We start from the raw sequence: 18,615 nt of genomic DNA, 5'->3' as shown, positions 1-18,615 counted from the left end.
GGGATAGAGAGATACAGAGCATGAACGGGGGAGGGGCAGAGAGAGAGGGAGACACAGAATCGGAAACAGGCTCCCGGCTCTGAGCCATCAGCTCAGAGCCTGACTCGGGGCTTGAACTCACGGACCGCGAGATCGTGACCTGGCTGAAGTCAGACGCTTTACTGACTGTGCCACCCAGGCGCCCCATGGGGAATAACTAGTTTTTGAAGGTGAGTCAGAAAGTCTGGTTCAAACTGACAGGTTTCAAAATATTTATCAAGTTATTATACAAAGCATGCATTTATTTACCAGGTAAAAACCCTCTGAAAAATATTAAAAATATCTTAATGGTATATACTTCTATTTTTATTTTGTTTGAAGTGTTTATGTTTCAGGTTAATAGCCTGAAAGTGGTGATGATGATGGCAGCCACTATTTCCTGAGCACCTCATGTGTGTCAGATCATATTCCAAGTACTTAGCAAACAGTATTTTATTTAAATTCCACAACAATCCAAGGGGTGGATATAGATATTTCTTATTTTATTTTATTTTACTTCATTTAAATCCAAGTTAGTTAACATATAGTGTAATAATGACTTCAGGAGTAAAATTTAGTGATTCATCACTTACATGACACCGAGTGCTCATCTCAACAAGTGCCCTCTTTAATGCCCATCACCCATTTAGCTCCTCTCCCCACCCAACACCCCTCTAGCAACCCTCAGTTTGTTCTCTGTATTTAAGAGTCTCTTATGGTTTGCTTCCCTCTCTGTTTTTATCTTATTTCCTTCCCTTCCCCTGTGTTCATCTGATTTCTTTCTTAAATTCCACATATGAGTGAAATGAGATGATATTTATCTTTCTCAGACTGACTTATTTCACTTAGCATAATACACTCTAGTTCCATCCATGTTGTTGCAAATGGCAAGATTTCATTCTTCTTGATCACCGATTAATATTCCATTGTATACATATACCACATCTTTATCTATTCATCAGTTGATGGATATTTGGGCTCTTTCCATACTTTGGCTATTGCTGATAGTGCTGCTATAAACATTGGGTTGCATGTGCCCCTTTGCATCAGCATTTTTGTATCCTTTGGGTAAATCTAGTAGTATAATTGCTGGGTCATAGGGTAGTTCTACCCTTATTTTCTTATTTTCTTTTTTTAAATGTTTTTTAATGTTTATTCTTGAGAGAGAGAGAGAGAGCATGAACAGGGGCAGGGCAGAGAGAGAGAGGGAGACACAGAATCCGAAGCAGGCTCCAGGCTCTGAGCTGTCAGCATAGAGTCCAATGTGGGGCTTGAACTCATAAACTGTGAGATCATGACCTGAGCCAAAGTTGGATGCTCAACTGACTGAGCCACTCAGGCGCCCCTCTATCTTTATTTTCTACTAAGACCTAGTGAAGTTACAAAATGTGCTCAAGGTGGTGTAGCAAGAAAGAGGCAGAACATAAGTTGTATATAGTCTGGCTGACACTGAAGTCCTTGCTCTTTTTTTTTAAAGTCTATCTATCTATCTATCTATCTATCTATCTATCTATCTATCTATCTATAGAAGACAGCAAGCATGACCAGGGGAGGGGCAGAGAGAGAGAGAAATAATCCCAAGCAGGCTCCACACTGTCAGCATGGAACCTGATGTGGGGCTTGAACCCACGAACCGTGAGATCATGACTTGAACTGAAACCAAGAGTCAGTTACTTAACCGACTGAGCCACCCAGGTGCCCCTGAAGACCTTGCTCTTAATGGGAAATACTGATACACGATAGATCAGCAAACTCCATCTCTACTGCTTAACAGAAGGTTCTTATTAAATACTACAGAGATGTCTAATTCACTGCTTACCTTTGATGCTCACTACTACTGAGGCACACTCATGTAAATGACAGTACAAAAAATATAAATATCAAGGAAGGGGAAGGTCTTTGGGCTGACAGCATGAGACACTTTTTTTGTCTGCTGTGGGTTGTTAAGGGCACATGTCAGGATAGAGAAGGTTCCAGCAGGTAAGATGGTGTGTAGATCTTCCACTCATTCTGGCAAGTTTTGACTTCAAGCAAAAAAAAAAAATTTTTTTTTGATAATATTAAACTTACTGAAACCAACTGCTTCTTTTTTTCACTCAGCATAGTCAGGAAAAGATTGATGAGTTCCAGGTAGGAGGTGGGCGTTGTGTAGTACCGTCTCCGGAGCTCCATGTAATAGCGTTCTGCCATATTGGAGACGCTCAAGTGAATGTTCACACACATGAGGGAAAGCTTTTCTTTCATTTCTTCTTTTCCAGCATCAACACTGGAGAAAAATGTCTTTGATACAGAAAGAAGTGCTTCTCTAGGCCACTGTAAATAAAGATATAATTTGGAAAATCGGTTGCTCATTTCTACAGTGTACTTTTTAACAAGTAAGAAAATGTATCTCTTTGGAACTCTTCCTTGCTTTGTCCCCCATTTTACCCAACTAACTCCTCCTCATGTCTATAATATTTAATGAACTGAATGGCTGGGTTCACTAGAGAGGGGTCTGGGTCTGCATTTGCTATCTGCACACTGCCTGGCACTTGGAAGTTGTTCAACCAGTATTTGTTAATTGAATGAATAAATGATTGGGTGTATTCAGAATAATTCCATGAATACAATCACATACAATACGAGGACCTCATGTCCTTACTCTGTTTATTACGCAGGTCCATTACATTATGCAGGACTTCAGGTCCATCATTATAATCACCCTCCTCTTTGCCTCAACTTCTTTGCTTCTTTCTTGTTTCTTTGTGCTCACCTGAAACTTGGTCAAATACAACTCTCTGTTACCCCATGTCTGTGACTGTGTAGTGGAGCATGGCTAGAGAGAAACACACAACCATGCCGATTGGCCTCACTTTAAATTCGTGACAGCTAGCTTGAGTGGGTTCTTGGTGCAGCCCATAAGTGCTTCTACAGACTGCTAACACTTCCTCTTTCCACTTCATTCCCAGCTGATGACCTTGCTTCCCACATCACCAAAGGAAACAGAAACAATGAAAACAGAACTTAAGCATACTCTCACCCCTACATCTATCCATCTCCCTGTCTCTGTGCTCATATACTCTGCCCTCCTTCCTGCTTCTCTGGCTACACTGTGCACACTCCCTGCGGAGACCAGCCCCTGCACTGATGACTCAATCCCATCTCTTCTTGCCTACGCATTGGCATTGGTACAACAACACTTTGCTACTCCATCAACAGATTTCTTTTCTGGATCGTTTCTAGCAGCACACACATGTGTTATTTGTGTTTCCCACTTAAAAACACTTTTCACCTCATTTATCCCTATAGCTACCAGCCATCTCTTGGTGTTCTCTCAGGGAAAAACTCCTTGAAAGAGTCGCCTACGTTCACTGCCTGATTCCTCTCCTCTCTTCTCTCTTGAACCTTCTCCTCATCACTCCACTGAAACCGCTCTTGTCAATATGACTAATAATTTCTACATTGCTAAATTCAATAGTGTCCTCTTCCTGTATAAATTCTGTTTAGCCTTTGTTCAATGGCTATCATAGTTACACCTTGTATATGAGTAAATTCCTAGTGGGCTTTAAAGCCAATGCAGGTACACCTGAGTTATTCTTGGACAATGTGTTACCCCTTTAAAACCAAGTGAATCCATCTTCCCAAAGAGGTATCCTGGGATGTCACCAACCTGGACAAACCAATCAATAGTGCAGCAGTTCACAAGGGATGGGAACATTCGGCACCGGGACCGGAAGGCCTCCCCCACAGGGCTCATACAGAGAACGATGTGCAGCTTCTGACGGACTCTGCTGATAAAGTGCTGAAACACCTGAACAAAGATATTTTTCAATTTAAAATAAGGGTGAAGTAACCATGACAACAAGTGTTGGCTACTGCCTCTGGGTCTACCAATATCAGATAAAACTGGCGCTAGTGTAGTAGATATGTGAACTCTTTTGTTCAATGTCCGTTCTGACCCCTCTGGAAAGATTAAAAATGACATTTTGTGGACTCCATTGCAACTAGAGTTCTGGATGTGATGTAGGTCCTTCTCATCAGTGTATTTAAGGAGGCTCCTAGAATAAAGTGGAGAGAGGTATTCATACAGGTTTTTGCTTTGGGGTAGAAGGCGCGGGAAGAAAGAGAGAGGGGGCAAGGTAGCCACTATGTGTGCAGGTGCAGAGTCTAGCAGAAGGGGCGTGGACCCGAAGAACTATCTCTGATGTGGCTCCTTATTTCCACTGCTTTCTGACCTGGCTGGGGTCACGTGGCTTTGGAGCTGGCAGCCGAAGCAGCAACATGCTGATCGGTTCAGTGGCTTCCTGCTTCAGCAGCTTCCCTGACCGCTGACTTCTACCAATTGCATCTCATGTTCGTTCTGAGGAATTCAGCCTAGAGTCCCTTTCTTGGGCTCTCTCAGTGATTCTGTGTTCCTCAGATAAAGCCCTTTCTGCTTACGTCAGCTGAAGTAGACCCTGCTGTCTGTACTTAGAAGCCCTGACCTAGCAGAAGAGATCTCACGAAAGGACACAGAAGAAAACACATAAGAAAGAATGGTCAAAAAAATTAAAGGTGTAGAAGCAAGGGGAAACACTGGGGTAGACCGATGGCAGTACACAGAATCTAGCACCGTGGTGGAGAAATGGGAGAGGACAGGAGCTGGGTTGTTTCCGAGATGGGGCTGGCTGGGGAGAGGTGGGGGCATCCATTTCTGTTTTAGGTGCTATAACCTTGCGAATAGGCAAGGGGATCCAAAATACTGGATTCCTCAGGCAGGGCACTGAGGACGTGTGAAATACATCTGTGTTTAAAGAAGGATAAGGCAAACCGTCCTGTTTGGACAAGGCTCTGACATCCATGGGGCAGTAGGGATTCTGTTTTCTGCTTCCCACTGACCTCTCTGGAAGTCTGGTGTAGCAATGCTTCGAAAGTAGGAAGTAAAATACATAGAATTACAAAGGAAGACAATTATATTGGGGGGCAAAAATCCATCCGTGGACTCCTCAAAGGGAGATGTAGATCATTAAAAGAAAAAGAAAAAAAGGCTAACACAACTTTGTGTTTTAGGAAAGCCTATCACCATTGTGTCCTACCTCATCTCTATTCCCCTCGGAAATTCCTACTTCTTTCGCTCGTGGTCTGGTGGCTGCTAAAACCTGTTCCAGTTCATCCTTTTCAAATAAATTGGGCACTTCCCCGGAGTTCAGGATGTTATTTATATCTTCTAGGAATTCTTCTACTACAATCTGTGGAAGAAAGCAGAGTGATCGTTGTAATTCACTCAACCAGTTTAGATTTTTTATTTATTACTTGTAAATTGTAAAGCAAATATTTAATCAAAATCCACATTGAGTTAATTTTATCTTTAAGAGAAAATAATATTAAAAGTTAGAACCTTAATATTTTAATATAGAAGTAATTGATTTTTCCTTTTTCCTTTCTGTTTTGTTTCTTGAAAGGCATTCGTCTTTTACATGGTTCAAGTAATACGTGTAAACATTTTATATTCTGCCCTCTTTCAGCTAACTTTTCTCATAAATATGTATCCATGGTTCTGTACAGTACTTATCGTATAGCACAACATACTATAGAGCTGATGTGCCACATTTTCCCATAGACTTAAATGGTCCACAGTTTTGTTTACATTTTAAGAACATATGTAGGACTATAATTTTCCTCCCCAGTTGTGTTATTTCCTGGGGATAAACTCCCAGGAGGGAGACTAGCCATTAAAATGCATGAATAGTTTCCGGATTTTGAAAGATTTTAAATTTCCCATTCAACTCAAATATGATTTCGTGAACCTTTAACATTTATTTTTACAAGGTTAGGGAGTATAAATGTTTGCTTTGGGAGAATTTAATTTCCATTTCTTTGATTATTAGCAAGGGCAAATGTGATTCCACATTTACCATTTTCCATTAAAATATATGTTCAGGGGTGTCTGGGTGGCTCAGTTGGTTGTGTCTGGCTCTTAGTTTTGGCTCAGATCATAATCTCACAATTTGTGAGATCAAGCCCCATGTTGGGCTCTGTACTGACAGCTCAGTCTCGCTCATAAAATAGATAAATAAACTTTACAAGATCGGTTCAAACTGTAATCATTTATATATTGGAGTTTACTTTTAAATTTGAATGAGTAATTTTCATATTACAAAATAAACCTTTGCCTCTAATAATTGATGCAAATATTAAAAATCTATCATTTATCCTTTTGTTTTAGTTAACTTTTTAGTTTTAAAAAAGTTTGGGTCCTATTATTTAACTATGACAAAGTATCTGTTACTTTATTTTCTTTATTTGTAACTTTTTGTTTTTTTCTTAAAGTTGGAATAATTGTGTCTTGTTAATTTTCCCCAAGAGCAAACACTAGTTCTTTGTCATAATTTACTTATTTCTGCTTTTATCTTATTATTTGCTTTTTTTATTTTTGTTCTTCCTTGTGACCTTTATTTTCCTAAAATTTTAAGTCAACTAATTTAAGTAGCTTCTTTTTCTATTTAATGTTTATTAATTTATTTTGAGAGAGAGAGAGAGAGGAAGAGTGCATATGCACATGAGCCACACGAGTGGGGGAAGAGCAGAAAGAGAGAGGGAGAGAGAGAGAATCCCAAGCAGGCCCCATGCTGCAGGACAGAGCCTGGACATGGGGAGGGCTCGATCTCATGAACTGTGAGATCATGACCTGAGCCGAAATCAAGAGTCAGAAGCTTAACTGACTGAGCCGCCCGGGTGCCCCTAATTTATGTAGTTGCTAATTTTTTATTCAAATCTATAAATTTAATCCTAAGAACTGTTTGGTTGCATCGCACAGATTTCTATTTATATTAAGTTCATTTCCTTGTTCTCTAAAATAGAGATTTAAATTCTGATGTTCTTGACTCAGGAATTCTTTATATAAATGTCTTAAAGTGCTGAGCCACATCATTAATTTCTCCTTTGATTAGAGCATGGACAAAGGATGTTATCAGCATAGTTTATGCTTTTTTGAATTTATTGAAAATCTGTTTAAACCTAACATATGGCCAATTTTTGTAAACCTTCAGTAGTACTAGAAAATATTCACTTTCTTTGTAAAATATAATTATAGTATATAGCCATCAATTCCAGCTTAGAAATTATATTCTTCATATTATTTAAACATACTTATTTCTACTTTGTATTTGCTAGAAATAGCAAATTAAACTCTATTTTTAACATCTTGCTTGTCTCAACTTCTCATATTTATAATAGTTATATATATATATATACACACATGCATATATACACACATTAATTTTAGTTATTATGGTTATGTTTACTCTCCATTAGCATAGAACATTTGAGATTGATTGGGACTTTTAATAGTGTAATAGCCTTTTGTTTGCTTAAAGTGGAGCAAGACAGTCTGATCTTATTTTTGGAGTTTTAAAAGCAACATCAAGCTTATATAAAAATATTTTAATATCAGAGTAATAAGAAACTACTGATGAACACAACTAAGAAAATAAAAAACAATAACTCACAATCCCATGACCCAGACATTTTCAAATTGTATATACGGCATATCTGTTTAGATATATATTAAGACAAAGAACCTATATGGTAGATGATTTGTATATGTGTTATGATGTAACAACACATCATAAACATTTTTCACGTTAATTAATGTGTATATTTCTACAAAGTAATTTTAATTTTTTACAGTGTCCTATTGTATAATTATACCACAAATAACTTGTGAATAATAAGGCTATTTCAGATTAACTGTTATTTTATTTTATTTTATTTTATTTTATTTTATTTTATTTTATTTTATTTTATTTTTAAAGTTTATTTATTTTGAGAGAGAGAGAAAGCATGCACGCACACATGTACAAGCAGGGGAGGAACAGAGAGAGAGGGAGAGAAAACCTTAAGTTGGCTCCATGCTGTCAGTGTGGAGTCCGATGACTCACTCAATTTCACTAATCGTGAGATCATGCCCTGAGCAGAAATCAAGAGCTGGATGCTTAAAGACCAACTAGGCCACCCAGATACCCCATTATTTTAAAATACTGCAATAGATATTCTTGCACATACAACTTTGTATGCAGCTGTAATTATAAGTAAGAGTAATTTAAGGACTTTATCTACACATTGCTACTACCTTCTAGAAGATTTTGCTAATTCACTGGTGCGTTCTATGCAAGGCCTGTTTTCCGACATCTTTGTCAACAATGAATATTATGATTTTTAACCTTTGGCAATGTGCAAGGCCAACCCCTGGCATTTATCTTTACTTAAATTTCTTTGGTTACTGGGAAGACTGAACATTTTTCAGGTCTTTAAAGCCCTTGAATTCTTTTTTTAAAGGAACTTTCTATTTGCATTTTATTACATTTTTGTATTTCTTCTATTGATGGGCTCCTTTTCATTTTAAAAAGACTGTATTTGTATTTATTTTCCAGCTTTATGGAGATATAATGGACATATAACATAGTATAAACTTAAGGCATACAATGTATTGATTTGTTATATTTATATATTGCAACATGATTACCACTATAGAAGCGTTAGTTAACATTTCCATCACATCATAGAATTACCATTTCTTTGTTTTGTGGTGCAAACATTTAAGATTTACTCTCTTAGCAACATTAAAGTACATAATACATTATTTTATTTATTTATTTATTTATTTATTTATTTATTTATTTATTTCAATATATGAAGTTTATTGTCAAGTTGGTTTCCATACAACACCCAGTGCTCATCCCATATAACACGTTATTGTTAACTATAGTCACCATGCTGCACATTAGATCCTTAGAACTTAATTCATCTTATAACTGGAAGTTTGTACCCTTTGACCAACCTCTCACTATTTTCTGCATCCCCCAGCCCCTGGTAACCACTATGCTTTCTGTTTCCATGAGTTTGGCTTTTTTTAGATCCTCATGTAAGTGATATCATACAGTATTTGTCTTTCTCTGTCCACTATTGCATTTAACATAATGCCCTCAAGGTTTATCCATGTCGTTGTAAGCAGCAGGATTTCCTTCTGTCTCATGGCTGAGTAATACTCCATTATGTGTGTGTGTATGTATATGCCATATCTTCTTTATCCATTCATCTATTGATGGACACTTAAGTTGTTTCCATATCTTGACTATTGTGAATAATGTTGCAATAAACATAGGAGTTCAGATATCTCTATGAGATCCTGTTTTCATTTCCTTTGGATATATATCCAGGAGTGGGATGGCTGGATCATATGGTAGTTCTGGAACCTCCATATTTTAAGTGTTTGAGGAACCTCCATATTATTTTCCATAGTGGCTGCACCAATTTACATTCCCACCAATAGTGCATAGGGTTCCCGTTTCTCCACATCCTGGCCAATGCTTGTTCTCTCTTGTCTTTTTGATGATAGCCATGGTAGCTATCTTTGTATGTTTCTAGGATTTTACCCATTTCTTTGGGGTTATCTAATTTATTGGCATAAATTGTGTGAGGTGACATCTCAATGTGGTTTTGATTTATATTTCCCTGATGATTACTGATGTGGAGTATCTCTTCTTTTAATTTTTTAAAATGTTTATTCATTCTTTGAGACACAGAGATAGAACACAAGCAGGGAAGGGGCAGAGAGAGAGGGAGACACAGAATCCATAGCAGGCTGCAGGCTCTGAGCTGCCAGCACTGATGCGGGGCTTGAACCCACAAACTGTGAGATCATGACCTGAGCTGAAATTGATGCTTAACTGACTGAGCCACCCAGGCGCCCTGGAGTATCTTTTCATGTACCTGTTGGCCATGTGTATGTCTTCTTTGGAAAAATGTCTATTCAGATCCTCTGCCCATTTTCTTAAATTGGATTTTTTTTTGCTATTGATTTGTATGAGTTCTTTATATATATTTACTTACAATGGGTCTCAGAGTGGCCCTGTTTGGCTTTAACCTATTGAATCTGGATGTCCATTTCTCTCCCCAGGTTTGGAAAGTTTTCAGCCATTATTGCTGTAAATATACTTTCTGTTCCTTTTTCTTTCTTTTCTTCTGGAATTCCCATGATTGGGAAATTATTTCTTTTCATTATGTCCTAAAGGTCTTATAACCTTTTTCATTCTTTTTTCTTTTGCTTCTCTGACTGGATAATTTCAAACATCCTGTCTTTTAAGTGATTGATTCTTCTGCATGATCAAATCTGCTTCTGAAGCTCTCCATTAAATTTTTTCGCTCAGGATTTGTTTGGGTTTTTTGATGGTTTCTTTTTCTTTGTTCACCTCCTTGTTCATGCATTGCTTTTCCCATTTTTGTTTAGTCATCTGTGTGTTCTTATAGTTCACTAAATTTCTTTAAGAGGATTATTCTGAATTCTTTGACAGTTCATAGATCTCCATTTATTTAGTATTTTTTTTTTAATTTTTTTTCAACGTTTATTTATTTTTGGGACAGAGAGAGACAGAGCATGAACGGGGGAGGGGCAGAGAGAGAGGGAGACACAGAATCGGAAACAGGCTCCAGGCTCTGAGCCATCAGCCCAGAGCCTGACGCGGGGCTCGAACACCCGGACCGCGAGATCGTGACCTGGCTGAAGTCGGACGCTTAACCAACTGCGCCACCCAGGCGCCCCTATTTAGTATTTAGAGTCAGTTAGTGGGGCTCTATTCATTTTCTTTGGTGTCATGATCCTTGATTCCTTACTTTGGTATCTGCACATTTGAGTAAGTGGTCTCCTCTTCGATACTTTACAGGTTTGCTGTGAGAGAGGCAGTTCTTCACCACTCTGCTTAGTTTGGGTTTCTGGACATGTCAGCTACTAATCCTTGAGCAGGTGGGACTTGCTGTCAGGGTCTACTTGGGGGCAAGGCCACTGCCCAAGCTCTGAGGTTGGGGGTGGGGTGTTGCTGGGTGAGAAGAGTTGGATAGGATGCTGACTTGGTTCTCTGCCCAAGCAAGGCTGTAGGATGGGCTGTGTGGTTGCCTAGATTCTGTGGTCTGGCTTCCTAGATGGTTGGGACTGTGTACTATACTCAGCAGCAGGTAAGGCTATGAATTAGGTTCCTCTCCTGGTAGGGCCGCGGAGTGGGTCCCAAGGCTTTCATGGCTCATTGTTTGGGAACCTAACTCAAGCAAGGCTGTGCACTGACCAGATGAAACCCCTGGTTTTGCTTTGTAGACAGGGAGAAGGGCTGTTGGATGGGCCAGGCAGGTTCCCTGGTCAGGTGGGCTAAAAGCTGTGTTCAGCAATGGGTGGAGGTACAAATCAGTTTCTCCACCAGGGTGGAGCAAGAGAACTGGCTCCAGTGCCAGAAAGGCACTTTCTTTGTGGTCTTGACTTAGGCCAACCTGTGCCCCCAGGTCCCCTTTCTGTATGGGGCCACTGGCTTTGCTCTGCGGATGATCAGCTCTGCTTGCTCTACTTTTCACTTGATCGTTGCTGGTCTATACAACTTCCCAGGCATTCAGGCCAAGCTTTCCAGTTGGGCAGGGGTGGGAGTTACACCCCAGTGGTGTGTAGGGCTAGGACTCAGCTCCTCTGCCTGGGTGCGGTGGGGGAGCTCCAGGGCCAGCAAGGCTCTTTGTTTGAGGACCTTGAATCAGGAAGCCCTGGATTCTGCTGAGTTCCCTGGTCATACTGCACAAAACTGCTGGCTGGGACTACTGTTTGGGTACTGCAGGTAGGAACTCAGACTGCCAAGAGCCAGGTGTTGGGGGTTGCAAGCCCACGCTGCCTTCTCCACCACAATCTGATTTTCTGCGGTCAAGTCCTGCAGGTTTCCCTGAGATCCCTGTGATGTGAGACTGGAGCGGAATACACAAGAAGTGACCCACAATGCAAGGGGAGCTGGATGTTCCCCCTGGGCTCTCTCTTTCCACTGGAGGAACCGTAGGCTCAGGGGAGACCTCTTGGGGTGGTGGTGTGCTGGCTTGGGGGAGGGGCAATGTGATCAGTCTGTGGCTGCTCCACTTACCCTTCTAATGTGGTCTGTCTTGGTCCCTGTGGTGCAGGGAGTGGTTCAGCCTCTCCCCTGTGTCCTAGGGTTCCCTCAGTGGTGTCTTGTCCATGAATAACTATTGTAGGTTGTTTGTGTGAGGGAGAGTGATGTCAGGAATGACCTATATTGTGATCTTGGTGATGTCATTCTCCATCATTTTGTTCATGTATTATTTTCCTGCTATAGTTAAATTGTTTACATGTGTTCTCTTGTAGCTCTCTGAACATCTTTAGAGCAATTGTTTAGAGTTCTTTGTGCGACAATGCCTGGGTCTCCATATCTTTGGGGCCAGTTACTGGAGGCTTACAGTATTTCTTTGGTGGGGTCATGTTTCCTTGGTTCTTCATGATATCTGTTGCCTTATGTAGGTGTATGCATGTTTGAGGGAGTTCCCTCTTCCAGACTTTATGGACTGAATTCAGTAAGGGCAGACTTTCATGTGTAGGTGGGGGCACAATGGAGCATGCTGTAGCCCCAGGTCTAGAGGTGCAGGGCACCAAGTGTGGGGATGGGTAGTCGTGCTGGGCCTACGAGTGTGTTATGTTTCTTCGGCTGAGCCGGCTGCTGGGATCCACAGTATGTGTGCCTTGGTGAGCGCTGCAGGGGGGGTCACAGTGGCTGCAAGGGCTATGGGCGTCCCCAGCTGTGCCTCCAGGTTGAGCAGCTAGGGACCAGGGCAGGCACTGCTGGTGGCCAAAGCTGGTGGAGTACATACATTTGACTCTGGGTCCTTTCTCATTTGTAAAAAATGTTAACATATTCAGGTATAAATTCACTGCATGTCACCAATGTTAAAAATATTTTCCCATTTTATGATTGTACTTAATTTAAAATAATTTAAAATATTTATGCATCAGATCCATTACTTTTTTATTGCTCGGCTGATTTCTATAGAGGTTTATTTTCCCTCATGTTAAAATGCCTAAGTGTAGTCAATGTAGAAAATTTTCTTGTTTAGAACAAATTCAAGAACAGTTACATTTGTTCTTATAGACATAGATAAAATCCCATTTTAATTTTAAAGTTAATTTAACACATAAAAGCCATTTATGAAAAGCCCACAGCTAACATCATCCTCAACGGGGAAAAACTGAGAGCTTTTTCCCTGAGATCAGGAACACGACAAGGATGCCCACTCTCACCGCTGCTGTTTAACATAGTGCTGGAAGTTCTAGCATCAGCAATCAGACAACAAAAGGAAATCAAAGGCATCAAAATTGGCAAAGATGAAGTCAAGCTTTCGCTTTTTGCAGATGACATGATATTATACATGGAAAATCCGATAGACTCCACCAAAAATCTGCTAGAACTGATAGAGGAATTCAGCAAAGTTGCAGGATACAAAATCAATGTACAGAAATCAGTTGCATTCTTATACACTAACAATGAAGCAACAGAAAGACAAATAAAGAAACTGATCCCATTCACAATTGCACCAAGAAGCATAAAATACCTAGGAATAAATCTAACCAAAGATGTAAAGGATCTGTATGCTGAAAACTATAGAAAGCTTATGAAGGAAATTGAAGAAGATTTAAAGAAATGGAAAGACATTCCCTGCTCATGGATTGGAAAAATAAATATTGTCAAAATGTCAATACTACCGAAAGCCATCTACACATTCAATGCAATCCCAATCAAAACTGCACCAGCATTCTTCTCGAAACTAGAACAAGCAATCCTAAAATTCATATGGAACCACAAAAGGCCCCGAATAGCCAAAGGAATTTTGAAGAAGAAGACCAAAGCAGGAGGCATCACAATCCCAGACTTTAGCCTCTACTACAAAGCTGTCATCATCAAGACAGCATGGTATTGGCACAAAAACAGACACATAGACCAATGGAATAGACTAGAAACCCCAGAACTAGACCCACAAACGTATGGCCAACTCATCTTTGACAAAGCAGGAAAGAACATCCAATGGAAAAAAGACAGCTTCTTTAACAAATGGTGCTGGGAGAACTGGACAGCAACATGCAGAAGGTTGAAACTAGACCACTTTCTCACACCATTCACAAAAATAAACTCCAAATGGATAAAGGACCTAAATGTGAGACAGGAAACCATCAAAACCTTAGAGGAGAAAGCAGGAAAAGACCTCTCTGACCTCAGCCATAGCAATCTCTTACTCGACACATCCCCAAAGGCAAGGGAATTAAAAGCAAAAGTGAATTACTGGGACCTTATGAAGATAAAAAGCTTCTGCACAGCAAAGGAAACAACCAACAAAACTAAAAGGCAACCGACAGAATGGGAAAAGATATTCGCAAATGACATATCGGACAAAGGGCTAGTATCCAAAATCTATAAAGAGCTCACCAAACTCCACACCCGAAAAACAAATAACCCAGTGAAGAAATGGGCAGAAAACATGAATAGACACTTCTCTAAAGAAGACATCCGGATGGCCAACAGGCACATGAAAAGATGTTCAGCGTCGCTCCTTATCAGGGAAATACAAATCAAAACCACACTCAGGTATCACCTCACACCAGTCAGAGTGGCCAAAATGAACAAATCAGGAGACTATAGATGCTGGAGAGGATGTGGAGAAACGGGAACCCTCTTGCACTGTTGGTGGGAATGCAAATTGGTGCAGCCGCTCTGGAAAGCAGTGTGGAGGTTCCTCAGAAAATTAAAAATAGACCTACCCTATGACCCAGCAATAGCACTGCTAGGAATTTATCCAAGGGATACAGGAGTATTGATGCATAGGGCCACTTGTACCCCAATGTTCATAGCAGCACTCTCAACAATAGCCAAGTTATGGAAAGAGCCTAAATGTCCATCAACTGATGAATGGATAAAGAAATTGTGGTTTATATACACAATGGAATATTACGTGGCAATGAGAAAAAATGAAATATGGCCTTTTGTAGCAATGTGGATGGAACTGGAGAGTGTGATGCTAAGTGAAATAAGCCATACAGAGAAAGACAGATAACATATGGTTTCACTCTTATGTGGATCCTGAGAAACTTAATAGGAACCCATGGGGGAGGGGAAGGAAAAAAAAAAAGAGGTTAGAATGGGAGAGAGCCAAAGCATAAGAGACTGTTAAAAACTGAGAACAAACTGAGGGTTGATGGGGGGTGGGAGGGAGGAGAGGGTGGGTGATGGGTATTGAGGAGGGCACCTTTTGGGATGAGCACTGGTGTTGTATGGAAACCAATTTGTCAATAAATTTCATAAAAAAAATAAAGTTAATTTAACACTAAAACAGCCATCGTTATTGTTATTTTCCTTTTCTTGGGTAAAGCATATTTCCCTAATTGATTTCAGTTAGGGTATAATTTCCTTATACTTACTGCTATAGAAACAATTTATTACTTTTTGTTATCTATGTCCTTCTCAAAGAAAAGTTCAAACTTCTCTTACCCCCTTAACCTTTGATCATATTTACTTAGAATTTAAAGGGTGACACAACGGTTGGTAAAATAAATGAAAATGTATTATAAAAGTCTTTTACAAGGTCCAAGACATCTGTTATCTGAGGGAGCAATTCCTTGCACTGTATCATACAAACTATTCAAAGCACACTTGTGATCATAACACTTGTACTTTAGTTATTTAAACATGTACCTGGGTGTCGGTGAAGAGGAAGACCATATTCTTGTTATCCACACCAGCCAGTTTGTACAACTTCCTCAGGTCTTCATGAAAACTGTCATAATTATATCCTCGGCTCAGTTCAATTTGCAAACATTTGTAACCACATATGTGAGCTGCAAGTCTTGTAAGAGACTGTTTTCCAGTGCCTCCTACTCCAACGAGCAGCGCATTGCCTCTTTCCTGACGAATCATGCGGGCAATTCTGCAGGCAACAAAGCAGAGAAAGATGTATTTCAAGTGTACAGTTGTGGGTTAGAGGGCCTGACCCAGTATGGACCGCTAGTGGCCAGTGGGGAATCCTCCCTGAGCAAAAGGCCATCGGAAAGAGCAGGTGTAGCTAAAGTTCATGTCTGGGGGTGGGGGGGGGGGCACCTGGGTGGCTCAGTCAGTTAAGCGTCCGACTTCGGCTCAGGTCATGATCTCACAGTCCGTGAGTTTGAGCCCCGTGTCGGGCTCTGTGCTGACAGCTCAGAGTCTGGAGCCTGCTTCGGATTCTATGTCTCCCTCTCTCTCTGCCCCTACCCTGCTCACACTCTGTCTCTTTCTCAAAAATAAATAAACATCAAAATAAATAAATAAATAAATAAATAAATAAATAAATAAAGTCAATGGCTGGGAGGAAAGATCTGCTGAGCTTTCATTGTGTCCATCTCTCCCATTTCCCACAGGCTGCTGCCCTTGGTCATACAAATGTAGAGTAAAAGAAAATCTCTTCTCCTTTCTCTAAAGTGTGAAGGATTTTGTCAGAACCTTGGCTGATCTAAGCCACTGCTTATATTATAACCATTGTATTAACAAGCCCAGGGCTTCATTTATAAGGAGGAGCAAGCAGAAATACTGAAATACTGCTGGGTCTAGGAAAAGACAGTGCGGTTCAGAAGGGGAGCTCAATGGGAATGCCCTGAAATGAATTTAATCTAAGATATCGACAACATTTTAGAAAATTTCTGATTCACGTTGACAACAAGAATATGAAAAGCACTGCTATGGTGATACTAGAGTGAACACTCGGGGGAAAAGCTGAGTTTAGCAAAAATTGGAGATGGAAAATCTGGTGACCAAATTGAAAACCTCAGTGGAGGGGCACCTGGGTGGCTCAGTCAGTTAAGCGTCTGACTTTGGCTCAGGTCATGATCTCGAGATTCCTGAGTTTGAGCCCCGTGTCGGGCTCTCAGCTGTCAGTGTGGAGCCTGTTTCGGATTCTCTGTCTTCCTCTCTCTCTGCCCCTCCCCTGCTCACATTCTCTCTCTCTCTCTCTCTCTCTCTCTCTCTCAAAAATAAATAAATATTAAAACAAATAAACAACAAAAAACCTCAGCGGAACACGGGCCTTGCAAATAGGAAAATGGGAATTTGAAATAGGTGGAAAATTCAATAGGTGAAGTAGAAGACAAACTCAAGGAGTTTATCCAGAATGCAGAGAAGAAAGATAATGACATTACAATGACAAGAGAATAGAGATAAGGAGGACAAATGTAGGAGAAACAAGTGGGATCCCAGAGGCCACACAAATGGAAGTGCAGAAGGAGAGACAGGAGGGGACAGAACTGATGTAACAGCTGATGAAACAGTAGGAAGAAACCCCTGAGCGGAACCCATTGATTTGAAGTCCCTGAGGGTCAGGAAAGAAAACCAGAGAGGAGAGGCAAAACATTAAAGATTTTCTAGGAGATACATAAATATAAAATAAAATATGGGTGCATGCATACATATAAAATAGAAAGATAGAAATCTATATTTTAGACATAACTGAAGAGACTGTGAGCATCTAAAAGGCAGACAAATTACTCCCAAAGGGACAAATAATTTCAGGCTGGCCTTAGGTGACTATTTTATAAGATGACATTCCATAAGACAATGGTTAGAGGGAAAGCTGTCATGTTATTGCTCAGAGCATAAGCCATCTAAACCTTCCTAAAAGATTTCTTGAAGATATATAAAGAAGTATAACTAAAGAAAAAATTGTTTAATGTTCATTTATTTTAGAGAGAGGGAGAGAACATGAACAGGGGAGGGGCAGACAGCAAGGGAGACACAGAATCCGAAGCAGGCTCCAGGCTCTGAGCTGTCAAGGACAGAGCCTGATGCAGGACTCAAACCCATGAATGGTGAGATTGTGACCTGAGCCAAAGTTAGACGCTTAACCAACTGAATAACTGAGGTGCCCCAAGAAGTATAGATAAAACTAAAAAAAACCAAGAAAGGGAGAGAGATGTCAGTGTAAAGTGAGAAGTGTGTATGAGTCGAGTCCATATACTATTGTTAAGATGATAAAAAAGATGATAGTATCGATAAATTCCTCTTAAAAAGAAGATACAAACTGTAAAAATAATTTTTTTTAATTACATCACGATTTATCTAAAATTTCAGACTGGGTTATCAGAAACTAGGAAAGCATGGGAGAATTATAACAGTAGGTTTAATTTCTCTCTCCCTTTTAACAGGAAGTTTGCCTGTGTGTCTGAGTATCTATCTTAATTTTATTCAAAATTCTAATAATTAGAAAAGACCAGGTTCAAATATTTGAAAGTGATAATGGCTTTATTATTTTTTTTTAATTTTTTTTTCAACGTTTATTTATTTTTGGGACAGAGAGAGACAGAGCATGAACGGGGGAGGGGCAGAGAGAGAGGGAGACACAGAATCGGAAACAGGCTCCAGGCTCTGAGCCATCAGCCCAGAGCCGGACGCGGGGCTCGAACTCACGGACCGCGAGATCGTGACCTGGCTGAAGTCGGACGCTTAACCGACTGCGCCACCCAGGCGCCCCGGCTTTATTATTTTTTAAATTATGAAAGTAAAACACAGTCATTGTAACTGAGGGGAGAAAATCAGTGCCAAGCCTTCCCCATTTGTAAGCTCTATCACAAGGGCCTGGGTGTTCTTTAAAAAAAAAATTTTTTTTATGTTTATTTATTTTGGACAGAGAGAGAGACAGAGCATGAGCGGGGGAGGGGCAGAGAGAGTGGGAGACACAGAATCCGAAGCAGGCTCTAGGCTCTGAGCTGTCAGCACAGAGCCCGACGTGGGGCTCGAACTCACAGACCGTGAGATCATG

At 40.3% G+C, this 18,615-nt stretch overlaps 1 protein-coding gene across 1 annotated transcript in view; it reads right to left on the bottom strand.

Moving 5' to 3' along the window:
* Window positions 1–18,615, bottom strand: part of DNAH6 (dynein axonemal heavy chain 6) — a 226,041-nt gene that overhangs the window by 74,476 nt on the left and 132,950 nt on the right. The window contains exons 46-49 of the mRNA XM_043603834.1: window positions 15,528–15,759; window positions 5,073–5,225; window positions 3,668–3,808; window positions 2,089–2,331 (exon numbers count right to left, since the gene is read on the bottom strand). Of these exons, the coding sequence (XP_043459769.1) occupies window positions 2,089–2,331; window positions 3,668–3,808; window positions 5,073–5,225; window positions 15,528–15,759 (769 nt within the window). The remainder of the gene's footprint in view (window positions 1–2,088; window positions 2,332–3,667; window positions 3,809–5,072; window positions 5,226–15,527; window positions 15,760–18,615) is intronic.

Source organism: Prionailurus bengalensis, chromosome A3, assembly GCF_016509475.1.
Source record: "Prionailurus bengalensis isolate Pbe53 chromosome A3, Fcat_Pben_1.1_paternal_pri, whole genome shotgun sequence".
Lineage (NCBI taxonomy): Eukaryota > Metazoa > Chordata > Mammalia > Carnivora > Felidae > Prionailurus > Prionailurus bengalensis.
This window is presented reverse-complemented; position numbering and strand designations above follow the sequence as displayed.